This window comes from Cervus elaphus, chromosome 29 (assembly GCF_910594005.1).
Source record: "Cervus elaphus chromosome 29, mCerEla1.1, whole genome shotgun sequence".
Taxonomy (NCBI): domain Eukaryota; kingdom Metazoa; phylum Chordata; class Mammalia; order Artiodactyla; family Cervidae; genus Cervus; species Cervus elaphus.
The window spans coordinates 38,442,468-38,468,131 of NC_057843.1; the positions used below are offsets into that span (position 1 = coordinate 38,442,468).

At 38.9% G+C, this 25,664-nt stretch overlaps 1 protein-coding gene across 3 annotated transcripts; it reads left to right on the forward strand.

Moving 5' to 3' along the window:
• The first annotated feature begins 2,068 nt into the window (after positions 1-2,068).
• Positions 2,069-23,341, forward strand: AK3 (adenylate kinase 3). 3 transcript variants are annotated; one of them, XM_043890800.1, is made up of 5 exons: positions 2,069-2,168; positions 13,114-13,233; positions 14,204-14,376; positions 15,235-15,353; positions 21,214-23,341. In XM_043890800.1, the coding sequence occupies exons 2-5, from the start codon at positions 13,173-13,175 to the stop codon at positions 21,332-21,334; spliced, it is 474 nt and encodes a 157-aa protein (XP_043746735.1). In that variant the 5' UTR covers positions 2,069-2,168; positions 13,114-13,172; the 3' UTR covers positions 21,335-23,341. The 3 variants fall into 3 exon arrangements, with proteins under 3 accessions (XP_043746735.1, XP_043746734.1, XP_043746733.1); XM_043890799.1 differs by having other exon boundaries at positions 2,113-2,244; XM_043890798.1 differs by lacking the exon at positions 2,069-2,168 and adding an exon at positions 2,424-2,757.
• The last annotated feature ends 2,323 nt before the right edge of the window (positions 23,342-25,664 follow it).

Genomic DNA, 25,664 nt, shown 5'->3' on the forward strand with positions numbered 1-25,664 from the left:
TTCTTGGTGTCTTAATGTATTATTTGAGCTCAGTGTTTTTACTACTGGGGTAAGTTCAAGGGAGAAGAACCAACCCATACAAATGTGTACGCCCATGGACAAATGACTGTGCTAAGCCCAGATGCCAGGAGATTTCTCAGTTTGACAGTTACTTATTCACTCCTCATTTGTAATCAACAAACTTTTGCAAAGTTGCAGTTAGTTGGCGTTTTGTGGGTCCTGGTGATGTGAACACAGCACTCAGCTTTTCCTCCCCACTGATAGGATAGTTCCTCAGCTATTTTGTTTGTTTTCTTTCTATGCTAAATAACCCTAGGATTTTCTTTGAGGTCTATTTTGCATATAAACCCTCAAATGTTCCCAGCTTTGGAGATCAGAAGGACTCTCTATGCACCTAGTTCTCCAGTGTTCTGTAACTTGTACTTGTCCAAACCTTTTCATTTTTTTTTTGTTAGTTCTGTTCTTAAGTTTTCTGATCCTTTTATTTGCATTCTTTATCTAATCCTTTCAATGGATTATTTTGATTTTTTTCTAACTACATGAGTTGAATATTTAATTCTTTTATTTTCGTTCTTGCTTTCTTAGTAAGAAATATGAGCTACTAAATTTCTTTCCATGTACACAGCTGTCTACATATTGAATTCTCCCACCCATTCTCCCAGCTCAGATTCATTTGGGGAGCAAGCTTTCTCTTACCACCTCTCTCTGATATAGTTTCTATCTTTTAAATCAAAAGCAGTTTGGGGTCACTCATTTGGCAACTTCTGTGAAGGATGGCACTGTTTATTTTCACAGAACCTTCTCTCGCCTTAGCATAGTGACTTTCCACAAAAATTGATAACAATAATGGATGACGCTAATGTAATATTTAACACTTACCCTGTGGCTGGCATTGTACTTTATACCCATAATTTGAACAACTCCAAACTAATCTTCCATGCCCATTTTACAGAGGAAATAGGTCTTTTTGTCTTGTGTTTCTATTCCTGGAACATGAAAAACATGCCATTTTAGGGCCTTTTCTCGCTGACTTTGTCCCTCTTCCTCCACCTTCCCATTCAGTACTCAGAGCAAATAAATGACATTTCTTCAAAGCTTGACTGACCACTGGATATAAAACAGCCTTCCTCCACACACTCTATTTTATTTTGTTCAGGTTTGTGTTTTAGTTGCTCAGTCCTGTCCGACTCTGTGCAATCCTATGGACTGTAGTCCGTCAGGCTCCTATGTCCATGGGTTTCCCAGGCAAGAATACTGGAGTGGGTTGCCATTTCCTTCTCCAGGGTATCTTCCCCACCTAGGGATCGAACCCAGGGCTCCCGCATTGCAGGAAGATTCTTTACCATCTGAGCCACCTGGGAAGCCCCCTATTTTGTTCATAGTACTTATCTTAAATTACTTTGCACATTTATCTGCCTCCACCACTAGACTTTCAACTGCAGGAGTGGGAATTTAACTGAATAAATATTTATGGAATCAATAACTGAGACAATATGCTTGGGCGGGCCAAAGGCAAACAATAGAACCTGAGGAGGAGTCAGTATTTTTAAGCTCTGCCGAGTAAAAGCAACAGTTACTTTTGAATCTGAAAGTTTGATCCTGGGAAGTAAGAGACACCCCTCCAGAGACTTGTGACTTAGAACCCTGTGCTCAATTTCGACTGGGGTTCCTCTTCTGTGAAATGAGGAGGAGAAAGAACCCTTTGGGTTCACTGCCACCCACTGTGACTCTACTCAGATAAACGTACCTCAAAAACCGCCATTAGAAAGTTAGGGAGGAGGAAGAGTCTCAGCAGCAGAGAAGGGAGTGGAAGGGACTGTGGGTTTCGGAGGAGGAGAGGGGGGACCTCTGTTAACCCTGGGGACCGAGGGGCAAGGATGAGGGGGCAGCAAGTGGGGGACGCGCAGAGGAGCGCGCCGGGGTCTGGGGAAGCGCAGAGCGAGCGCGGTCAATCCTCTGGGACTGAGCAAGATAGGGCCTGGAGTGCAGGAGCGGTGGAGGGCTGAAGGAGGGTTGGGGGGAAGGGTGATATCCTGTAACCCATTGGCGCGAAGCAGCGGTCAGAGGTCAGGAGGGGGCGCGGCACGAGTGGCCAAGTGTCAAGGAACCGGGCGAGGTCTCTCCTGCGGGGACTGGGCAGGACAGGGCGGGGCCCTGACAGGTGTGAGGTGCGGACCTGAGGGAAGTGGCGGACATTCGGGGGTCACCGCGGAGGGTCCCTGGAGGCGGAGAAAAACAAAGGCGGTACGGAGGGGAGTGGGCGGATGAGGACGAGGCGCCGAGGGCCGCAGGTCGCGCGGGGAAGTCGTGGCGCTCGCAGGGGTCGCCGTGGGAGCGCCCAGGGGGCGCGGCTTGCGTGGAGGGGGCGGGGCGGGGTGGGGCCAGGAGCCTGGGTGCGCGGGTCGCCGGGGGCGGGCGCTGCAGCGGCTGGGCGCGGGCCAGTGGCTGTCTCCTCACTTCCGGGAACGGCTGGGCTACGAGGCCGCCCCCTGCTCACCGCGCAGCCAGCCGGCCGGCCGGGACCGCGAAGTGGGTGAGCGCGCAGTTACGAGCCGAGTCAGGCCGAAGCTCCACTGTCCGCGCGGGCCCGGCCTCTCTCTGCGACCATGGGAGCGTCTGCGCGGCTACTGCGCGCAGCGATCATGGGGGCGCCGGGCTCTGGCAAGGGCACCGTGTCCTCGCGCATCATCAAACACTTCGAGCTGAAGCACCTCTCCAGCGGGGACCTGCTCAGAGATAATATGCTTCGGGGCACAGGTTGGGAGCCCGGGCGGGAGGGGTGGCCGCGCGCTGTCACCGGGTGGCGCTCTGTGGGCGGAGGGGCCGGGGCGCGGGACGTGGGTGCGGGCGCAGTCTTTTCCAGTTGCCGCCCAGTGCGGAGTCCTCGGACTGCTGAGCGACTGCTCCCCGAAACCTCTGACCTCAGTGCACAGCTTCAGGCGGGTTACTGAGGGAAGGCATAGGACAAGTTCGAAGTTCAAAGAAGAAAGGAAACCACATGGTTTTGAGAAGTTTGTCCAGCCCCAGTCGCAGCTGCTCCTAAGGGTCCACCAAGCTGTGTATGGCTTCTTTTCCTTGTGTCTTTGCGCTTGGAGAACTGTTAGCTCTTTCTTTTTTTTTTACTTTTTGTTTGTTAAACCCTATGGAACTTTCTGGGTCTGACCTTTCCCCCATAACTTGATGACCGAGTATTATTTATCCTCATTGCTGTCGCAAATTTGGCTTAGATCTTTAGACACGAAAGCTATTCTTGTGCCTTGTTATCTGAAAGATTGTTTTGTTTCTCATTCCAAATAAATTCTTATAACTCAGCACAAAATCTAGTCAACAAACTGTACACTGTACAATGGGTGGACTTTATCTTATGTAAATTCTATCTTAAGAAAGCTGTTTTCAAAAAGTCAACAGCAAGGTGAGTTTTTTTTTTTTTTCTCTCAAAAGCGTTGACCTTTATTTTCCAAAACAAAGTCATTTTACGCTCCTTTTAGGAAGTAGAACTAATCCCTTACACAAGTTAAAAAAGAATTGGAAACAGTTTTGGGTGGAAGTACATAATAGTAAAAGCAAAATCCTCTTATTCCCTATCTCAGTCTCATTCTTCAAAGGGGAGCAGTGTCATGTGTTGCCTTTTAGAAATCTGTATTTATGTACAAGCGTATATATCCGTATCCTTTGTTTTATGCAATATATAATCCTACTAAAAATGTGTTCTGGACCAATGTGTTTTCACCTTATATCTGGAATATCTTTCCATCTGAAAACACAGAAATCCATTTCATTATTTAATGTTTGTGTAGGTGTCTATTTGCTGGATCTGCTATGATTTATTTAACTAATCCCCTACTGATGGGTCATGTAGGTTATTTTCTGGTGAGTTTTCCTTGGTTTTAAGACACTGACATTTAAATGAAAAGAAGAATCACCCCACTGTTTTTTGTTTCTTGGAGTTCTGTGGTTCATCACCTGATCTGGTGAATTACTAGTTTTATTTGTCTCTTCTAACATTGGTCTTCAAAAAAAAATCATCAAGTATTTTGTAGTTAATTAAGCTACAGAAGATTAAACTGTTTGGCTCACTTGCTAAGTGTTCTTCATGCTATGTATTGATGTCGTTAGGTAACAATGTATAGTCCCTGGTACTGCAACACATTGGGGTAAGATTATCCAAACTGGAGAGGAGTGAAGAATCTGAAAGTGAATCTCTGAAAAATAACTCAGTAGTGAGGCATAACTGCATGGTTAGAGACTGCCTTCAGTGGAGTTAAAGATATGTTAACTTGTGAAAACAGAAAACTTAAAAAAATTAAATTTAAAGCAAATTAACTGAACTTTTAAAATTAAGAAACAAACCTCTTTATTTATAACATCCCTTGACAAGCCCATCATCCTCTTCCTGATTCCACAACGTGAAAAGAGAGACAAGAGGGAGGCAGGAGAGGATCTCTGGGAAAGATGTTCAGTCTGCCTCAGACACCTGCTCTTTCTGGAGTCTCTACAGGCAGTTCTTTAACAAAAAAAGCAGAAGATGGAGTTGAGGGAGGTGTCATGAGGTTGTTACTACGGATGGTCTGTATCTCAGTTCTAAGAATACATTGTCAATAAATATTTGTGAACGGATTGGATATTTTCACACGGGATCAGCATTAAAGGAGAGGTGTAATCTTTTATTTAAAAAATACTGTTTAATGTTTTTTTGATGCTAAGAAAAACATATTTATTATAAAGTAAGAAATACATAACAGTATAAAGAAAATTAAAGTCCTTTATAATTCTACCATCCAGACACAGCTATAATTAACTGTTTGGTGCTTTTTCTTCTATTCTGTTTTTTCTCTTTTTTTCTCTATTGTATTTGCATGTGTTTGAAAAATTGTTATAGTCTAAATGATTGCTTGGATACCTTATTGTGATTATGTTCAGACATCACTAAGTAGTGTTTAAAATGATATTTAATTTCATAAAGATTGTGCAATTATTAATTGAAACGTTTTCCTATTATTATACACTTATGTGGTTAACCATTCTTTGCTATAATTAATATTGTTATGATTATGCTGGTACATGAATATTTGGCAGCATCTCTACTTACTTCCTTCAAATAAATTCCATACTGTGGAATTTCTGTAAATACTGTGTCATCAAATAGTGCTAAGGAAGGATGCTGCCAGTTTACCTTCCAACTACCATTTCACAATGATATTGTATTTATAATCCATGTCTGTATTTTATAACTAAAGTTTAAAGTCATCGCAGTAGATGTGATAAAGACCCTGGAAATAAAAGGCAACCTATGGACAGAAGCAAACCTTGAGTAACTGTAGACTACCACTGAACCCTGGAGTCAGAAAACTTGAGTGTCTGTCCCTTTGTCATTAGTCCAGCCCTCTCATTTAGAGATGAGGTAATAGAGTTCAGGAGAGGTTAAAGAACTTGCTCAATAATAAAAAGCAAAAAATAAATAAATAAATAATAAAAAGCAGTCACCGGGAGACAAGTGTGAACACCCAGGTCTCTTGTATGCCAATTAAATTACTCTTCCCATTATGCAGTATTTCCCAAATTGAGATTCATGAGATAATTTTAGGTAGACAAAAAGTTTTCTCTAAAAGAAAAATAAAATTCAAATTAATAAAATCAATAAAAATTTTTATTTCAACTTGTATTTGAAAAAATGATAACTAGCACACCAACCCTTTAATTTCTTGAACAGTATTAAATTAAAAGTATTAAACAGCTTATTAAAAGAGTCATTTTTTAAAAAAATCTCTTTTCCCATTATTTTTTTAAATTTATTTTTAATTGGAGGATAATTGTTTTATAATGTGTTGGCTTCTTCCATATAACAATCTGAATCAGCCATAACAATACATATGTCCCCTCCCTCTTGAAACTCTCTCCTACCCCCCACTCCATCTCATCCCTCCAGACTGTCACACAGGACTGTGTTGAGCACCCCGTGGTGGTGGTTTAGTTGCTAAGTTGTGTTCGACTCTTGCGACCCCATGGACTGTAGCCTGCCAGGCTCCTCTCTGTCCATGGGATTCTCCAGGCAAGAACACTGGAGTGGGTTGCCATTTCCTCTCGGGAAGTGGATCTTCCTGACCCAGGAATCAAACACGGGTCTCTTGCGTTGCAGGCAGATTCTTTACCAACTGAGCTATAAGACCCTGCATTATATAGCAAATTTCCACTGGCTATCTGTTTTACATATGGTAATGTACATGTTTCGACACTACTATCTCAACTTGTCCTACCATCTTCTTTCCACTGTGTCCAAATTCTCTATGTTTGTGTCTCTATTCCTGCCCTTCAAGTAGGTTCATCAGTACCATTTTTCTAGGTTCCATATATATATGTGTGTTAATGTATGATCTTTGTTTTTCTCTTTCTAACTTCCTTCATTCTGTGTAACAGGCTCTAGGTTCAGTCACCTCACTAGAACTGACTCAAACGTATTCCTTTCTATGGCTAAGTAATATTCCATTGTATGTATGCCCCACATCTTCTTTATCCATTCATCTGTCAATGGACATCTAGGTTGCTTCCATGTCCTAGCCATTGTAAATAGTGCTGCAGTGAACATTTGGGTACATATGTCGTTTTGAATTATGGTGTTCTTAGGGTATATGCTCAGTAGTGGGATTCCTGGGTCATATGGTAGTTTTGTTCCTAAAAAAACTGAGTCATTTTAAAAAAAATTACATAGTAAATGATGGATCTGCTATGGCAGAAATTGTACGGTTGCCATGTGATTGTCCAAAGTTTGAGAAACTGAACTGCTGCTTGGTGCTTCTCAAAAACATAATCCTGGACTAAATGAACCCCTTTTGAATCTCATTTGTTCTCATTTGTAAATTGGGAAAATAGAATTCAGTAGGTAATCCTCAAAGTGTCTGTCAGCTCCCAGGTTTCTGTATGTCTAACAAAACTTCTAGTTTGTACACCCAGACAGCGTAGATGTGCCTCATCAGAATGGTGTTGACAGTAGAGCAAATTATTTTTGTAATGGAAAAATTGTTTATTTGTAATAGGCTATACATTTACTTAGTTTTGAACTCCAAAAAATATAAAAGGACATTTAGTGAAAAGATTCTCCCAGAGATATTTCATGCACATACAATCCATTGTTTATCGCTTCCTTTTTTTTTCTTTTTTACACAAATCACAATAAACTGTACATGCAGTTTTCTACCTTTAACAATATTGCTTTCCATGAGGATTGCTCCATTTCTTTTTTTCTAACAAAGGTAGGCCTTTTTAAAATTCCATTGCTAGAATCCAGGATAATCCAGGCAGCTCATCTCTTCCATCTGTCCATCCAGTCATTCGTCTATGGATTTATCAAGCTGGGTAGTGGCAACAACAGAGACAAATATATTTCACTGGAGGTGCTCAAGTCAGAACATGGGCAGGCAGATGGTCATTAGTCTGCTTGGGCTGCCATATAGAATAGCACAGACCAGGTAGCTTAAACAATAGTTTATTTTCTCATAGTTCTGGAAGCTAGGAGTTCAAGATCAAAGTGCCAGCAGGGTTGGTTTTCTGGTGTGACTTCTCTTGCGGGCATACAAATGGCCTCCTCCTCACTGGATGCTCATGTGGGCTTTCCTCTGTTGTGTACATTCTTGATGTCTCTTCGTCTTCGTGTAAGGACACCAGTCATACTGGATTAAAGTCCCCCTTTATGACTTCATTCAGCCTTAATTACCTCCTTAAAGACTCCATGTCTAAATACAGCCACATTGGCGGGCAGGGCTTCAACATACAGATTTGAAGGGGCACACTTCTGTTCATACCAACATGTGAACAGGTAATTTCAACAGTGTGATAAGTGTTCCAACAGAGATAAGTCTGTGACATTAGGGAAGTCCAGAGAAGGAACTTTTGATTGCCTCAGAGGTTAAGGGACATCTTATCATGAAGGACCTTTTAAAATTGTATCATGAGAGATGAGCAAGAGCTTATCAGATAACAGAGAGGAGAAAGAGGCTTGTGCAAAGACTCAGAGGACCTAAAGTATGTGCAACTCCTTGTTGGGGCTATGGTTTGAGGGTTGTGTGGAAATGGTGGGAGGTAAGTAGAGGAGAAAGATGAGGCCAGACCTACTTGGGCCTTGAGTTGATATTCCATCCTGAAGCAGGAAGAGATATAGACCTGGACTGAAGAGGATTCAGCTTGAGTGATGGTTGGAGGGAGGACAACTATCAAGGGATGTTTTCGATTTTCAGTATTATTCTTATGAGGTACCACATGCATGAAAGTATTATGATTTCTATGATGGTTAGAAGAATAAAATGAATGCCAAAATGTGGAATATCCATACAACATTCTATTATTTAGCCATAAATAATAGCCATAAAAGCAGTACTGATACTTGCATGGATATTACCCATGGATATTACCCACCATCAGACAGAAAACCAGTACCTTTAGGGTCACCACCTGTGCCAACCCATCACATCTTCCCACCCTGCCAGAGGTAACCACTAGGTTAACTCAGAGTCTTTATTATTTGAGAAAGTCTTTTCTTCTCAACCCTTGATTGGGTGTAAAGCTATCATTTGGTGCTTTCCCTCTTGTTCTAGTTTTGCTTCAGCATGTTTTTAAAGTAAAGATGTATATACATGATAAAAAAGCTAAAAGCAGTTTTGTCAGAAACTAGATTAATTATCTAGCCCCTTCTCTTGGCATATGTAAAAGACAACTGTATTTACAGGTTGGTCAGGCCCTCTTCTTTACTTCATAAATGCTCAAACATAAGTTGTTTCTAGATCATTCAGGTATGAGGTGTGGTTGGCTTGAGGAGTGTTATAAGAATGACCAGATGTTAAAAGGAGACATAGAAGTAACATTTTTTTTTTTGTATAATACAAATATCATCTCTCAGATTAATGTTTCTGTGTTTTAGAACTTCTCATTATTATCCTTAAAAATCAAAAGCTGGTTTTAATCCTTCCTATTTTCCTATAACCTTCCTTTTCTATTTTTGTTTGTGTACAACTTTGTAGAAAATTAGCTTGTTTTGAGTGATTTACTTTTAAACTACCTTTTGGGTTTTGTAGGTGTGGAAGCTCACACACTGGTTAATTTTTGGAATCAAAAAAGAAATAGTCTTTTTAATGAGGAGTCTATTTAGATACAACATGAAATTCTAGGCACTCAAGGGAATAAAAATTTGCTGACTGTCCAAAGAATATACTGGACAAGAGTCCTTGCATAATTTTAATAGGGAATGAAAACCTGAAATGTAATAAACAAACTGCTTACATTTTTATATAGAGAGTTGAGTCATTTTTATTTTTCTTTTAAATGAAAGCATTATAGACTTCAGATTTTAAAAACTATTGTTAAGTGTTTAGTGATATAGAAAGTTGTTAGTGATAGTGAAAACGATTGTTAGATTATGCATGGAACTATCTATTCACAAAACAACTTGTCTGTAGGTTTTAATGTTAACAGTTTTGATAATTATCTAAATAGTGCTGAGCTATATAGGTTATATGAGTGGCTTTTTTTTCTCTTGTTTTGCTTACCAGGTATTTTTCATCTTTACTTTCTTTTTTTTAAAAAATCTTTTTAAAGATATAATTCACATACCATAAAATTAACACTTTAAGTTATGAATCAGTGTGGTTTTTTTAATTTATTTTTTGTTGTTGAAGGATAATTGCTTTATAGAATTTTGTTGTTTTCTGTCAAAACTCAACATGAATCAGCCATAGGTATACATATATCCCCTCCCATAGGACCTCCCTCCCATCTCCCTCCCCACCCCACCCCTCTAGGCTGATACAGAGCCCCTGTTTGAGTTTCCTGAGCCATACAGCAAATTCCCATTGGCTATCTATTTTACATATGGTAATGTAAGTTTCTATGTTACTCTTTCCATACATCTCACCCTCTCCTCCCCTTTCCCCATGTCTGTAAGTCTATTCTCTGTGTCTGTTTCTCCATTGCTGCCCTGTAAATAAATTCTTCAGTACCATTCTTCTAGATTCCATATATATGTGTGTTAGAATACAATATTTATCTTTCTCTTTCTGACTCGCCTCACTCTGTATAATAGGTTCTAGGTTCATCCACCTCATCAGAACTGACTCAAATGTGTTCCTTTTTATGGCTGAGTAATATTCCATTGTGTATATGTACAACTTCTTTATCCCTTCATCTGTTGATGGGCATCTAGGTTCCTTCCATGTTGTAGCTATTATAAATAGTGCTGCAATGAACAATGGGATACATGTGTCTTTTTCAACCCTGGTTTCCTCAGGGTATATGCCTAGGAGTGAGATTGCTGGGTCATATGGTGGTTTTATTCCTAGTTTTTTAAGAAATCTCCATATCGTCTTCCATAGTTGCTGTATCAATTTACATTCCCACCAACAATGCAAGAGCGTTCCCTTTTCTCCACACCCTCTCCAGCATTTATTGTTTGTAGACTTTTTGATAATGGCCATTCTGACCAGTGTGAGGTAATATCTCATTGTAGTTTTGATTTGCATTTCTCTGATAATGAGCAATGTTGAGCATCTTTTCATGTGTTTGTTAGCCAACTGTATTCTTTGGAGAAGTGTCTGTTGAGGTCTTTTCCACTTTTTGATTGGGTTGTTTGTTTTTCTGGCATTGAGTTTTATGAGCTGCTTGTATATTTTGGAAATTAATCCTTAGTTAGTTGTTTCATTTGCTATTATTTTCTCCCATTCTGAGGGTTATCTTTTCACATTGCTTATAGTTTCCTTTGCTATGCAAAAGCTTTTAAGTTTAATCAGGTCCCACTTGTTTACTTTTGTTTTTATTTCTGTTACTCTAGGAAGTGAGTCATACAGGATCTTGCTTTGATTTATGTCATTGAGTGTTCTGCCTCTGTTTTCCTCTAAGAGTTTTATAGTTTCTGGTCTTACATTTAGGTCTTTAATCCATTTTGAGCTTATCTTTGTGTATGGTGCTAGGAAGTGTTCTAATGTCATTCTTTTACATGTAGCTGTCCAGTTTTCCCAGCACCATTTGTTGAAGAGGCTGTCTTTGCCCCATTCTTGCCTCATTCTTGCCTCCTTTGTCAAAAATAAAGTACCCATAGGTGTAAGGGTTTATTTCTGGGCTTTCTATCTTGTTCCAATGGTCTCTATTTCTGAATCAGTGTTTGTTTTTTTTTTTTTTAATTACTTTCAGAGTTGTGTAACCATCACCACAGTCAATTTTAAAACATTTCTTTATCACCCCCTAGAAGACACCCTGTTCCCATTAGCAGTCATTTTCCATTTTCCCCCAATATTACCAGCCCTGGACAACCACTGATTTTTCTTCTGTCTCTCTAGACTTGCCTACTCTGAGCATTTCATATAAATGGAGTGATGTAAGATGTGGTCTTTTGTGTCTGACTTCTTCCACTTAGCTTGTTTTCAAAATTCATACACTATGTAACATGTATCAGTACTTCTTTTTAATGGCTAAATAATAGAATTTTGTATGTATATTCCACATTTTATTTACCCACTTGTCACTTGATGAACATTTGGGTTGTTTTCAATTTTTGGCTATTGTGAATAATGTTGCTATGGACATTCATATATAAGTTTTTCTGTGAGCTAATGTTTTTATTTCTTTTGAGAAAATGTACCTAAGAGTTGAATTGCTGCCCTCATATGGTAACTCTGTTTAAGCTCTTGAAAAACTGCCAGACTGTTTCCTAAATTGCCTACATCAGTGTTAGGGACTCAGCCCTGGAGAATTGTGATTTTCCTCAGTACTCTTGGTGAGTTTGAGCTTTATGTCCCCCAGTGCGGTGGTCAAAAGCCTGACAACAGAGATGTTGCACACCAGCAATATATGACGGTTTCAATTTCTCAACATTCTTGCCAACACTCATTACGCCTTTTTGATTACAGCCATCCTGGTGAATGTGAAGTGATGTCTCATTGTGGTGCACACATATTAAGTATGTGGACCTTTGCAGTAGGGCGTTTTAGTGAGTCCAGGGTGCTCTCAGGCCAATTCCAGATGTTGTTTGTAAATCTAAGCAGTGTACCTGTCAAACAGCAGCCAGTTTCCATGTAGTTAATGTGCTTAGAAATCGTAAGTTTCATGAATTTGACAATTTAGGATCTTTTCTGAAGTCAGTTCATACCGAGAATTATGAAAATAGTCATAAGCATTGACTCTTTAATCTCTGATTCCTGAGAAATTATCCATCAGAAATAACTCAGAACCCCCCCCCCCGCCCCCCAAAAAAAAAGAAAAAGGAAAAAGAATGTTAAGTCTTTAAAAGCAGAAGTGGTAGGGAAAAATCAAGACTAATTTAAAAATTTAAATGTCCAACAGTATATACTGCCATGATAGAGTGTATTTTTTATCAAATATAGATATATTTTCCAAAAATGACTGAATGACTATATAAAATCACTGAAAAGTATCTACAAAAGGATGGTTAAGTGAACAAACGCAAAATTGTAAGTGCACAGATTATTACGGTGGCATTACAAATTCTGTATATGTGCAAATAATTTGCTAACAGATGGTGAGAAAATCAAAATGCTGTTGCATAAGCACAACATATAATTGTAGGTAATATTTTAAAGTGTTCATAAATGCTTTTCAGTGTATTTTATTTATAAAAATGTAACAATCACAGTGCTGATCTGGTCAAAAACTGAATTGTGACAACAGCATCTACTTTAGAGGATTAGAAAAATGTCTAGAGTAACAGTATCTCAGGTACTTAAACTGAGCCACTTAAAAATAGTGACTATTTCAATTTCTTTTTTAAAAGGAAAATAATTTTAGTGTACATATTTTTCAGATAGAAAATTTAGAAAAATACAGAAAAGTACAAATATGTTAAATCACATAATTCTATCACAGAGATGACTACTGCTAACATATTACTTTATATCTTTTCATTATTTTTACATTTATCTATTTTTATATCATGGAAATTTTGAAATAGGCATTGATTATTTACAGTCTTTGTTTTTATCACAAAAATTGATGGCGCACATTTTCAGATGAGTGTGTTATCCAGGGGGCTTCTTTAGGCAGTCAGTTTCCTAGAGGCTTAGAATGGGATAGAATAAATGCACTTGCTGACTTGCCTTTTTTTCCCTGCCTCTAATGTAGAAATTGGTGTTTTAGCCAAGACTTTCATTGACCAAGGGAAGCTCATCCCAGATGACGTCATGACTCGGTTGGTCCTTCATGAGCTGAAAAATCTCACCCAATATAGCTGGCTGTTGGATGGTAGGTGGAGTATTGAAAATATTTCAGCTGCCCAAAAGGATGCATGCAGACTGGAGAGTGAGCATTTCATGTGCTACAGAAACAGACGGTGGGCAGGAGGACTGTGTGCTGCGACTCCTGACCGTGGGGCCTCGGGGGCCAGTCTTCTTCTCTGTCCTGCTTCTTTTTTTAAATGCAAAGAGGGAAGTGCACTGCGTTATTTCTAAGCTCCTTCAGATATGACTTTTGTCCCTTCTCCCCTTTTTGAGAATATTTAGGATGAGGGCGGATCACAGAAGGAAGAAGGTAGGTCAGAGGGTAACTTACAGTAAGATGTAAACTTTCCCCAGCCAGAGGTGCCGTGGGATCCTTGAGGATAGGCTGATTTTTAGTTTTTAGAGGGAGGTGTTTATTACAAGGAATTTGCTCACACAATTACGAGGCGGAGAAGTCTCAAGATATTCAAAGTAGGTCAGGAAGCTGGGCACCCAGGAGATCTGGTAGTGTGATGGTGTCTGAAGGCTGGTGAGACCTAGGAAGACCCAATGTTTGAGTTTGAGTCCAAAGGCAGGAAAAAGCCATATCCCACTCCAAGGCTGTCAGGTGGGAGGAATTCCCCCTTATCTTCTGGAGAGGGCCAGCCCTCTGTTCTGTCCAAACCCTCAGTGGGTTAGATGGGACCCACCCGCATTAGGGATAATAGTCTGCTTTACTCAGTCAACTGACTTAAATGTTAATCCCCACCCTGACCCCCCCACAAAGACACCCTCACAGACATACCCAAAATATTGTTTGACCAAATATTTGAGCAACCTGTGGTCTGAACAAGGTAACATATAAAATATTAACTACCAGGGTTGCCCTACAAGTGTCATCAGCTTTCCTGGTGTTAGTACTTTTGTTCAAGTTGCTCAACATTAATTTTCTTCCTTCTCCCCTGTCTCCCCTCGGCCCTTTCTTTCTTTGTTCATTTTTAACTTAATTTGTAAAGGCTTTCCAAGGACACTTCCGCAGGCAGAAGCCCTGGATAGAGCCTACCAGATAGACACAGTGATTAATCTGAACGTGCCTTTTGAGGTCATCAAGCAGCGCCTTACTGCTCGCTGGATCCATCCAGGCAGCGGCCGTGTCTACAACATCGAGTTCAACCCTCCCAAAACCGTGGTGAGTAGTTGGGGTGGAACTGACTCGGCCTTCTGCGTAGCCAGCTGTCTCCAGATGACAGATGACCTCTTGTCATCTGGAGACAGTTGCCCTCAAAGATTACGTTGATACTCTTGGATGACCAGAACTCCAGAGGGCATGTTCTCAGATTACTTGTGTAGTCTGCTGGTTTAGTCCAGTCAGCTTGGTGGTAAAGACATCCCCAGAGGCAACAGGGGTTTGTTGTTCCTTCAAAAGTATGTGTTGATTTTCTACTCTGCCAGGTGGTGTGCTTAGAATTGGGGCAGTAGGGATTAATGACACCTTGGGTTATTTAGGGCTTACAGTTCAGATTCTCCTTTTCGTATATGTATAATATCACGGGCTTCCCTGGTGGTTCAGATGGTAAAGAATCTGCCTGCAATGCAGGACACCCAGGTTTGATCCCTGGGTCAGGAAGATCCCCTGGAGAAGGGAATGGCTACCCACTCCAGTATTCTTGCCTGGAGAATTCCATGGACAGAGGAGCCTGGAAGGCTACAGTTGTAAAGAGCTGGACACGACTGAGCAACTGACACTTTCACTTTTTTTCATAATATATATACAATATACATGTAATATATAATACAAAATTATTTAGAGGCTGCTTAAAGACCCTTTTTCTGTAAAGAGAAGGTGATTGCCACCGTAGAAATGTTCCTAGGGTCTCATGGCTCTGTGTTGCCATGACCTGGGTTTGAATTTGATTCCATTTATTTAAAAAGCACATTTTTGTGTTTGGTGCTTACATAGATGTCTGTTTACAAATCAGTTAACTACCTATAAAAATATCCTTCAAAACTATGATAGTTGATGCCAGCCCTTCTAACTCCCATTTAGGGAATTGATGATCTGACTGGGGAGCCTCTTGTTCAGCGTGAGGATGATAGACCAGAGACAGTTGTCAAGAGACTGAAAGCTTACGAAGCCCAAACAGAGCCTGTCCTGGAGTACTACCGGTGAGTTGGCTGAAAAGAACTTCTCTTATATGATGAATCACTAAATCATTTTCTGATCTTTCATGCTTTCCAATCAAAATGCTAAAATACCAGAAGATTCAACCCGAATTAGTTTAAGTAATAAAAGGAAATTTATTTGTGTAACAAATCCAGAAGGTAGTTTGGGCTTCAGCTGCCCCCAGGTTTGATCAGAATTTTGCTCATCTTTGCTTTGTATTGGCTCTGTCCTTATATTTCCTGCATAGTTGCTGACGGTTGCTAGGAGCAGGCACAGCATCCTCTTTATGAAAGGTTGAGGGGTCACCTTTCCTCCAGTGAACAGAAGTGCTAGAGTTAACCAACTTGAGCAGCTACTGTGGTCAGAGAATGCCTTGCATTTTAGGCCTAGGTTACTGTGCATTTCTGAGCCAGTCACTAGGATGGGAGAGATTGTATTGATTGGTCCACACCCAGAGCAGGCAGTGGGTCAGTCTCACCCAAACTCTGCTATCTGGTGGAGGGAGGGCTGGCGTGAACGCCAGGAAGGCAAAGCTAACGGTGCCCACTCCCTGTGATGGTAGAGGACACTATAGCGCAAAAGCCTCTCGAAGGGCAACTAGTCCTCAGATCATTTATTTGGCAAATAGTGTTTAAAAGTTTTCATTTTTACATAGTTTTGTTAAATCCTCAGGGAATTCATATCCCACCACAAATACAGGAACTCTAGTGAATTAATGTTTGACTCGGTTCAAGAAACAAATCTGTTTCTTTATTCAGCCTTCCCCTCTCCTAACAGAGGGTTGATTACATTCACTTTTCTTTATTCATTCACTTACTGAATTAGCATTAAGACAGGACAGTGCTGTGGTTAGAGTACTGACTCTAGAGCCAGAGTGCCTAAGTTCAAATCCCAGCTCACCATTTATTAACTTGGCCTTAACTTCTTGCTTAACCTCTGTTTTTTTCCATGCAAAATGGGATTGAGACTGGAGGGTTGAAAGGTGGAGTTAACATGTGTAATTCTTAGAACTGTGTCTGACACACATTAAGCGCTATATGATTATTAGCTGTTACTGTTGTTGTTGTAATTGGGTAACTATGCAGTGAATTCAGAAGTAGCAGTCCAAATTATTTTAAGACTTATTTCTGGAGGATGAAATTACGAGGAAGTTGGCAATTCACTTTCTTCACTAGCTGTTAGTGTAATTTTGTGATTATATAATGAGCCTGGCTCCTGCAGATTACCAGCTGTGTGGCCCTGGGCAAGGTGTTTGAACATCTGTGCCATGAATTCTTTATTTGTAAAATCAGAGCAATTATTATATAGTACCTTCTTTATAGGGTTGTTAAGGGAATTAAATGAGAGAATCCATACAAAGACTTAAAAACAGTCCTGGCACTGTTGAATCACTTAGTACTGATGAATGTGTTGTTTACCCTGTGGACACTATGCTAGGCCAGTGATCCACACAGATAATTAGACCCAGTCTTTGCCAAACCCCAAAGAAACTCACCTTTCTTTGTGAGGCAAAGTGCTGGGTAAACAGTATTTGTCATGCGGTGTGATAGGTGCTTATATCAATCAGGAACCCAATTCACACAAGCTTTAGCAAAAGGGAAATTTATTGGTCATGTAACTGAAGAGTCCAAAGGTAGATGGTTTGGGTCCAGGTGTTCAAACAGTCATCAGGCCTCTGTCACTCTTAGCTTTGTTTTCCTGTGTTGGCATCAATCTCAGGTGGGCTCTCCCTCTCTGAGCCTCAACATTCCAGCTCACCTCCTTCCAGTTCATCTACCCGAGAAAAAGAGAGTCTCTGTGCCCTCAAAAGTCATGGAGTTGGAGTTGGCACTAACTAGCTCTGATCATGTCCATCCTTGAAGCTGGAAGGTGGGGACTATCCCATCTGAGTCTCATGGACTGAATTTAGTGAAAAGGTTGTTTCCCAAAAGAGGTTTGTTATTCATTCAAAATTAACCAGAAGAAGAGAGAGCACATTGTTGCTGAGCTGATAACAACACTGTGAGGCTATTAACGGAAGTCATGACTGCATGCAGTGGAAGTGCCGTGGCTGTAGGCATTAGTTCTGTAAAATGTGGGAGGGGAAGTTGGGGAAGGCTGTAGAGATGAAGTGTATGTCACGGGTCCCTATCTCAGGAGATACACTAGTCTTTCTGAGCTTCTGGCTTTTGCTACCTCTTGCCATTAATTGAAACTTTTCCCTCTAAGCTCCTGTACATAGAACTAGGACTGGATTTAACCAACAGTTTAAAGTGGTATTTGCAATAGCCTTAGTGAGAATCAGCAGTGTTATTTTAAAATACTGACAGTTACATTGTTGCTTTTAAAAACTCTTCTCAGCTGTGGGACATTTGATAGTATAACTAGGTCTCTGTTTACAAGCAACATGATGCTCTTTTTAGAGGACCAATAGCTTAAGCTAGTTCCATGTTATTACATAGAAATGAAGGTGACAAATGTTCGTCCAGGGTTCAGCCTTAGGGCTGAATAGGTGTGTATAGTTGTTCCCTTGGAAGCAACCTGTTAACCCACTTGTGACATAGGCTTGATTTTAAGGTGGCTCTTCAAGAGACTTACAATAGTTAAGAAACTTGTTCTATTGAAAACTTGTGAAAAGATGCTCTTGTGAACTTAGAAGCAGGAGGGCTTTAGCACATGTTTCTTAACCCAGAAAACAGTGGGAATTATTTAAGTTAGTCTTTAACTGTGGCAAATCTTATGAGGGATGCATAAAGGAATGTTTTTGTTCCCAGTGAAACATCTTAAAATCTAGTGAAAAACTTGCAGAGTATTTTTAGAAAGTGATAAACCAGAGTTCTTCATTTGCTCTTCTGCAGCCTTAAAGCCAGTGTGTATATGAGTAGTTGGAGGAGGAGGATAAACAATTGGAATGCCAGAATCTCTGGCAGGAATTTTTCTGTTTTGAAAAACAACCCCTGGATTTTGATCCTTCTCACCATTGAACCTCAAGGAAACAAGTGAATACAGACTTTGATTGCTGGCCTAGTATAAAGCCAGACAAATCTGTCTGGGAAGAAATGGAGAAACCCAGTAGGAAACACGATAAAAACAACATTCTAGAATTCCCCTTTCCTTTAAAATTCAGAAGGAGGGCACAGAGGAAAAAAAAAATAAGTGAAAGAAGGAAGGATCGTCACGTATTAGGAAGCTGTCTTGCAAAGAGGCAAGCAGACAAAAGAAAGCCACGGGTGTTCTAGTGTCTGACAGGACCTGTGTTTTGAAGCCTACTACCATTTTGGTGATTCAGGTCATTACTTTACATCCCTAACACAGTTTCATCAGTAAAATAATGAAACTTGAGCTTTAAATAGGATTAAATTATTATATGTAAAGCACTTAGCATGTGCTCAGAAAATGATAGATGCATCTTAAGTGACCATTTCTGTTAGCCAGAGGGCACAACTGAAACCAAAATCTGGGTTTTCTAACACCCAGCCAAGTGCCTTTCATTCTTGATCACACAGATCTGTACTTTCTGAGACCATTAAATCCACACTATTATCTTTAAAAAAAAGAAATTATTTATTTATTTTTGGCTATGCCAAGTGGCATGTAGAATCTTAGTTCTCTATTCAGGGATTGAACCTGAATTGGGAAGTCCTCAACCTATCCAACCTATCCTTTTTTTTTTTTTTTTTTTTTTTATGATAAAAGCCATTTTGACAGGTGTGAGTTGATCTGATTTTGGTTTTGATTTGTATTTCCCTGATGACTAGTGATGGTGAACATCTTTTCATGTGTCTGTTTGCCATCTTTATGTCTTTGGAAAAAGACATGTTAAGGTCTTCTGCCCATTTTTAAATCAAGTTGTTTATTTATTTTTTGATGTTGGGTTTTGTATATTTTGGATATTAACTTCTTATCAGATATATCATTTGCAAATATCTTCTCCCATTCAGTAGGCTGTCTTTTCATTTTGTTGAGCTTCCTTGGCTATACGAGATCTTTTTAGTTTGATGTAGTCCCATTTGTTTATTTTTGCTTTTGTTTCCCTTGCCTGAGGAAACAGATCCTATATATATATATATATATATATACACACACACACATACATACACACACAAGATATATACCTTATATATATATATATATATATATATATATATATATACACAAACACACAACATATATACATGTTGTATATATATTGTTAAGGCTGATTTCAAAGAGTGTACTGCCTGTGTTTTCTTCTAGAATTTTTATGACTTCAGGTCTTACATTTAGGTCTTTAATCCTTCTTGATTTTATTTATATTGTGTGAGAAAGTAATCTAGTTTTATTCTTCTGTGTGTAGCTGTCCAGTTTTTCCAGCACCATTTATTGAAGAGGCTGTCTTTTCTCCCTGTGTATTCTTGCCTTCTTTGTCATAGATTAACCTGACCACACTGCAGGTTATTTCTGGGCTGCCTATTCTGTTCCATTGATCTGTGTATCTGGTTTTGTGCTAGCGCCATTACTGTTTTGGTTACTGTGTGGCTGTGTGGTATAGTTTGAAGTCAGGGAGGATGAAGTCTCCAGCGCTGTTGTTTCTCAAGTTTGTTTTGGCTATCCGGATCTTTTGTGTATCCAGATTTTAGAATTTTTGATCTAGTGCCATGAAAAATGCCATTGGGGATTTCCCTGGTGGTCCAGTGGCTAGGAATCCACTTTGCAATGCAAGGAATACTGGTTTGATCCCTGGTCCAGGAAGATCCCACATGACATGGGGCAACTGAACTCACCTGCCACAACTAATGAGCCCGTGAGCTGCAACTACTGAGTCCATCTGCCCTAGAGCCTGTGCTCTGTAACAGGAGAACCACTGCAATGAGAAGCCCTTGCACCATGTATAGCCCTCGCTTGCTGCACCTAGAGAAAGCCCGCATAGCAATGAAGACCCAACACAGCCAAAAATAAACAAACATTAAAAAAAAAATGCTGTTGGTATTTTGTTAGGAATTGCATTGAATCCATAGATTGTCTTGCATAGTATGGTCATTTTAACAATACCAATTGTTCCAATCCATGAGCAAGATATGTCTTTCCATTTTTTAATGTCTTTTTCAGTTTCTTTCATCAGTGCCTTATAGTTTTCCAAGTATAGGTTCTTAACCTGCTTGATTAGATTTATTTCTGGTTTTTATTTATTTATTTTTTTTAAAGGCAGTTGTAAGTGGGATTGTTTTAATTTCTCTGATAGTTTGTTATTAGTGTATAAAAATGCAACAGATTTCTATAATTTTGTATCCTGAAGCTTTACTAAATTCATTTATTAGTTCATTTATTAGTTTTTTGGTGGCATCTTTTAGGCTTTTCTATATACAGTGTCATGTCATCTGCTGAAGTGACAGTTTTAGTTCTTCCTTTCCTATTTGGACCACTCCCGCCCACACACACACACCCCCCTTCTGATTGCTATGGCTAGGAATTTCAAAACAAAACTGGTGAGAGTGGACATCTTTGTCTTGTTTCTGATCTTAGAGGAAATGCCTTCAGCTTTTCACTATTATATTGGCTCTAGGTTTGTCATATATGACTTTTATTACACTGAGGTATGTTCCCTCTATACCCACTTTGTTGAGAGTTTTATCAAAAATGGATGTCAAATTTTGTCAAAAGCTATTCTGTATCTGTTGAGATGATCATATGATCTTTATTCAATTTGTTAATATGGTGTATCACATTGATTTGAATGTATTGAACCATCCTTGGGACAGATGCCACTTGATCATGGTATATGATCCTTAACTGTTGAATTTGGTTTGTTAATATTTTGCTGAGGATTTTTGCATCTATGTTCATTAGTGATACTGGCCTGTGATCTTTTTTTATAGTCAGACCTGTCTTGTTTTTTATCCTTAGGAAAAAAGGGGTGTTGGAAACATTCTCTGGAACAGAAACCAACAAGATCTGGCCACACGTTTATGCTTTCCTACAAACAAAACTTCCACAAAGAAACCAGGAAACATCAGTTACTCCATGAGGAAAAGTGCATGTAACTAGGAAGATGAGCAGAAGCTCCTTGTCTTTTGCATTTAGAAGTTCCTTGTCCTAAGACTCTGGCCTGTATAAATTCTTTGAAAATTATGTTAGTTTCATTTCTGCTGATTTTATCCTGGAAATTAAGGATGTGCCAAATGAGTCAGTTATGAAGATTCATCTTCTGAAATGTTTAGTGTGTTTTATCTAGTTACCTTCTAACTAGATAAAATTAGAATTTAATTAGCACAATTATAAAACATTATAAATGTCTAACTAGACTTGAAAATTGTTGAGTGTAATTGAAAGGGCAATTGGTAATCTAAGTTTTGTTCAGAAAAGAAGTGGTTGATAAAGTTTCCTTATTTTTCTGGAAAAGTAAAAAAGGAAAAAACTTCCCTTTCACTTGTGGAAAGTATCTTATCAGAGGCTTTTTTGGATAGTGATGCGAAAAAAGAGACCTCTAGCACTGTGATACACACAAACTGTGGGACACTGTCAAATGGAATTCCTGGGGGGGAAAAAAAGCAACTGAATTTATAGATTAGTTGCAGGATGCAAGTTCACTGCTGCCTTTTATTGACCTCAAACAGATTGCCAGATATTTCTCCAGCAAAATGGGTTTATTCGGAATCAGCAGATAATTGCAATTTGGAGTCTCAACCATGGTGAGCCAGGTGCAAGTCCTCCCCACAGTATGGGAATGACAATACTTTCATAGAGGAGAAAAGGAAGTTGGGAGGGCTGTAGTAAACAAGTCCATGGCTTTTTGTTGGCTGAGTCCTTGCCAGAAGTCTTGTCTTCTTCCTTTTGGGCTATGCTTTCTTCACAAGGCATGAGAGCTCCCCCTTGTGGTCTCCTGACTACTGAGGTTTCTGGGCTTTTTTTACACTTTACACTAGCAACCTTTCGATAAGCATATATCCTGTATTTTGTTGTTTTTAAACACACTTTCACTTTACTCCAGATTTTGTTTGCTATAAACATGTACCAATTAGCGCATAGCGAAATGTATTTTCCTATCTCTTCTTTTGAAAAACCTTGTATACTGAGGGATATGACTTGTTAGAAATTGACATCGTAAATTCTTGGAAAAGCACCAAAGTTGAATTTTCAGCAGAATATGTAATTAAATTCTGTTTTCAGAAGTTACTCAGGTTGAAAAATGTGCACTTTAGGACCTCCTTGCCAGTTTCTTTTTTGATCCCAATGTATGATCTGTCTTGATGAGTAGCAAATGGAAGGAAGGAAGGCAGGCAGAGGAGAAAGGAAAGGAGACTCGTGGCATTAGGTTAAGCATACTTTGTCGTTAGGAAATGGATCAGGTTTGCCTGGGGGAAACCCTCTTGACATAAATAACAATCATAATTAGTAAACAAGTGTAGGAATTAAAAGGATTCACATAACGTATTAAAAAGAACCAGGAAACTCATTGATTTTGCTTAGAAGAGTTCTTTATTCCTAATCAAAGAAGTTGACACCTGCTCATGTTCACTATCCTTCCTTAATGGGGAAGAACTCTGCCAGTGAATGTAACCTGGGCAGCCATTTTAAAATGAAAATGATTTGATTCCTTAGAGGGGTAACGGGATGCATGCTTATGTACAGTGGTAGCTTGGTAGGAAGACTGGGGCAATATGAGAGGTGAAGGAGAAATCTGACAGAATCTTCAATTCTCTTACTTGGTGCTAGATTAAATGAAACAAGTCAGTGTGTAAGCTGTTATCAACTGCCTTTGGAAATTTGCCCCATTTTATTCCAGGCACTGAAAATACAGATGCTACCAAGTGATTCTTATGTATCTTGTGGGGAAAAAAAGCTGACTTTTCTTTGATTTTTAAAAGTTCAGTATTGATCTTTCAAAAATGTACTGAAGCTTTTAAAAAGGATTATGGTAAACATTCACATAACTGCTTTATTTGAATGTTAGTATGTACATTCTAAAAATGTTGGGTACTGATTATCCAGTGTATCAGTGAATTAACATTAAATGAAAATTCAGAGCTGTGGATATTACTTGGTCTTTGGTAACTTACAGGGCCCACTCTTAACTCACCTTCCCTTTATTGCCCCCATGTCTCATTGGCTTCTGAGTTAGTCTCTGCTTTCTAATAATTGTCTTAGAACAGTTTTACATATATAGGTTGGTTGCGTTTTACCCTTTGTTTCCTGCTGCAGTATTGCAGCCATACTGGCCTTCTTGACACTGTCAGATTTGGGAATCAAAAAGAGGGATAGAACATGGCTATGAAAATCCTAGTGCACCACTACAATATTGTAAAGTAATTAGCCTCCAACTAATATAAATACATGAGAAAAAGAAAAGAAAAAAAAAGGAACATGGTATGAAAATCAAGACCTGCCCTTCCTGTGACCATTTCCTCTCCACTCCCAAAACTGAAGTTTTGCATACATCCATGACTTTGGGAAACACCTGTGCTATTACAAAAAGAGCTTGTTTTCTGCTGTAATACCTGTCATGATCCGTGTGCCACATGGAAGCATGTCCAGAGCTGACTGCCATGGCCAGAAGCTACTGTGCCTTAGTTAAAAGCTAGAAAGACTTCAAACCATTACCTGTTTTCTACAGCACCACAGTCATTTTGGTACACCTTTCATAAGCAGATGTGTTGTGGGAAATGCAAACTGGCAGATAGTACCATCAAGAAATTTTATTTCTTAATTCATTTCTTTTTCTATTTCTTATTCAAAGTTTAAATTTCTAAACCCTGCCCCACAACTACTTCTCTCCAGCTATTTTCAATGGCATTTGAGCAAAATATTTTGGACAGTTTGTGACAAAACTTAGCTATGTTAACAGATCATAGTAATTAAAGGCCTCATTAAATTGCTATAATATTCAACAGCAATAAATTTTAAAACATGTTTATAAGTTGTCTTTTCATTGACAAAAGGAAAAAAGACTGGTCAACTGCAAAAACAGCCGTCCTATCTTTGCAATTCAAGATTCTGATTTTAGAAGTTATAGTTTAAAATTTTTAAACACAGAATAATCTGTGTTTAAAGCTTCTGGTAAAAGCCAAGATACTTTGTAGAGTCCACATTCAGCTATAGCTTTTTTTTTTCCTTTCAGCTCATTAATGACCACATTTAGCACTGAGTAAAAAGTTAAAATTGCTATACATGTGAAACTGCATTGTGGAAGAATGTCACCAAAGTGTGAATCAGTTTGGTGATGTGTCATATTTTACCAAAGGACTCTATTGTAAAGTGTTTGAAGAGTAAGTAGCATGACAAATGTCATTTAAAGAAACAAGTGAAATATGTGGGAATTTAAAAAAAATCAATTTCATACTTAGAAAAGACGAAAACTTTAAGTCTTATTCTTCGAGGCTTATGACAATGGTTTCAACTTCATTATTAGATTGTAAGCAATTCATAATCAACTTTTATTCATCATTGCACCTCCCCTGCCATCGGCTTACATAGTAAGCAAGCAAATACTTATTAGATGAGTCAGCTTCTCAGAAGACCTGTGAAATAGCACATACATGTCCACTACAGATGGGAAATGAATGTGCAGACTTTTAAAATGCATAGGATATAGTAGCAAAACTGAAATGAAAAGCCTGACCCTCAATTGAGATAAGTACATTTCTGTCCTGTATCAGTTTAACAACTGAAATACATGACCAACTTTGAGAACAGTAAACTGACATCTTTGTATTTTTCTCTGAAAATACCCCAAGATTAACTTCAGAATCATTTTGCCTAAACTCACAATCAATGTTTTCATCTTGTAAAGCCACTACTGAACTATATTTATGTTTTTTGGGCACCATTTTAGTTCACTTTTAAAAGGGTAATAGGAATGCCAGTCTGACAGAAGTCCCAATTTTCCTAGAGAGAAATTACAGAGTGTGAGCTCACTAGGCAAAATTTGAAAGAACCCACAGTATAAATGGATGAGAATATTACTCGTCTCTCTCCTAGAGAATAATCTTTGATTTAAATCAGTGTTATATCTACCACCACTGATAAAACTGAACTAACAAGGACTGGAGAGATAGCTATTTAAAAAAAATATCTTTTATTAGAAGATTTATCAAATGAAGTAAGAATCTCTGATAGACACTTTGATATCGAAGATACTTCATTTGTTTAGATTTTCCATGGTTTGTATAATTTGGAGAAAATTGTGCAACCTGAAAAATTATTCCTTTGCTTAGTATACCCTTATTATTTAAGAAACAGAGACATTTCTCCTAATAGGAATTCATTCTTAGCAAAATAAAGAAAAATAAAAAGGATGTCAATTTATTGTTCTGAGTACTAAAGTACTGCTAAACTCTTAAGTTATAGTCTTTAGGTGC

What these genes read in the sequence shown, in the direction of transcription:
- AK3 (XM_043890798.1), top strand. Translation starts at nt 2,607, where the DNA reads ATGGGAGCGTCTGCGCGGCTACTGCGCGCAGCGATCATGGGGGCGCCG. An exon ending in TAATATGCTTCGGGGCACAG is followed by an intron (nt 2,758 to 13,113) that starts GTTGGGAGCCCG and finishes CCTCTAATGTAG; the next exon opens with AAATTGGTGTTTTAGCCAAG. An exon ending in TCAACCCTCCCAAAACCGTG is followed by an intron (nt 14,377 to 15,234) that starts GTGAGTAGTTGG and finishes ACTCCCATTTAG; the next exon opens with GGAATTGATGATCTGACTGG.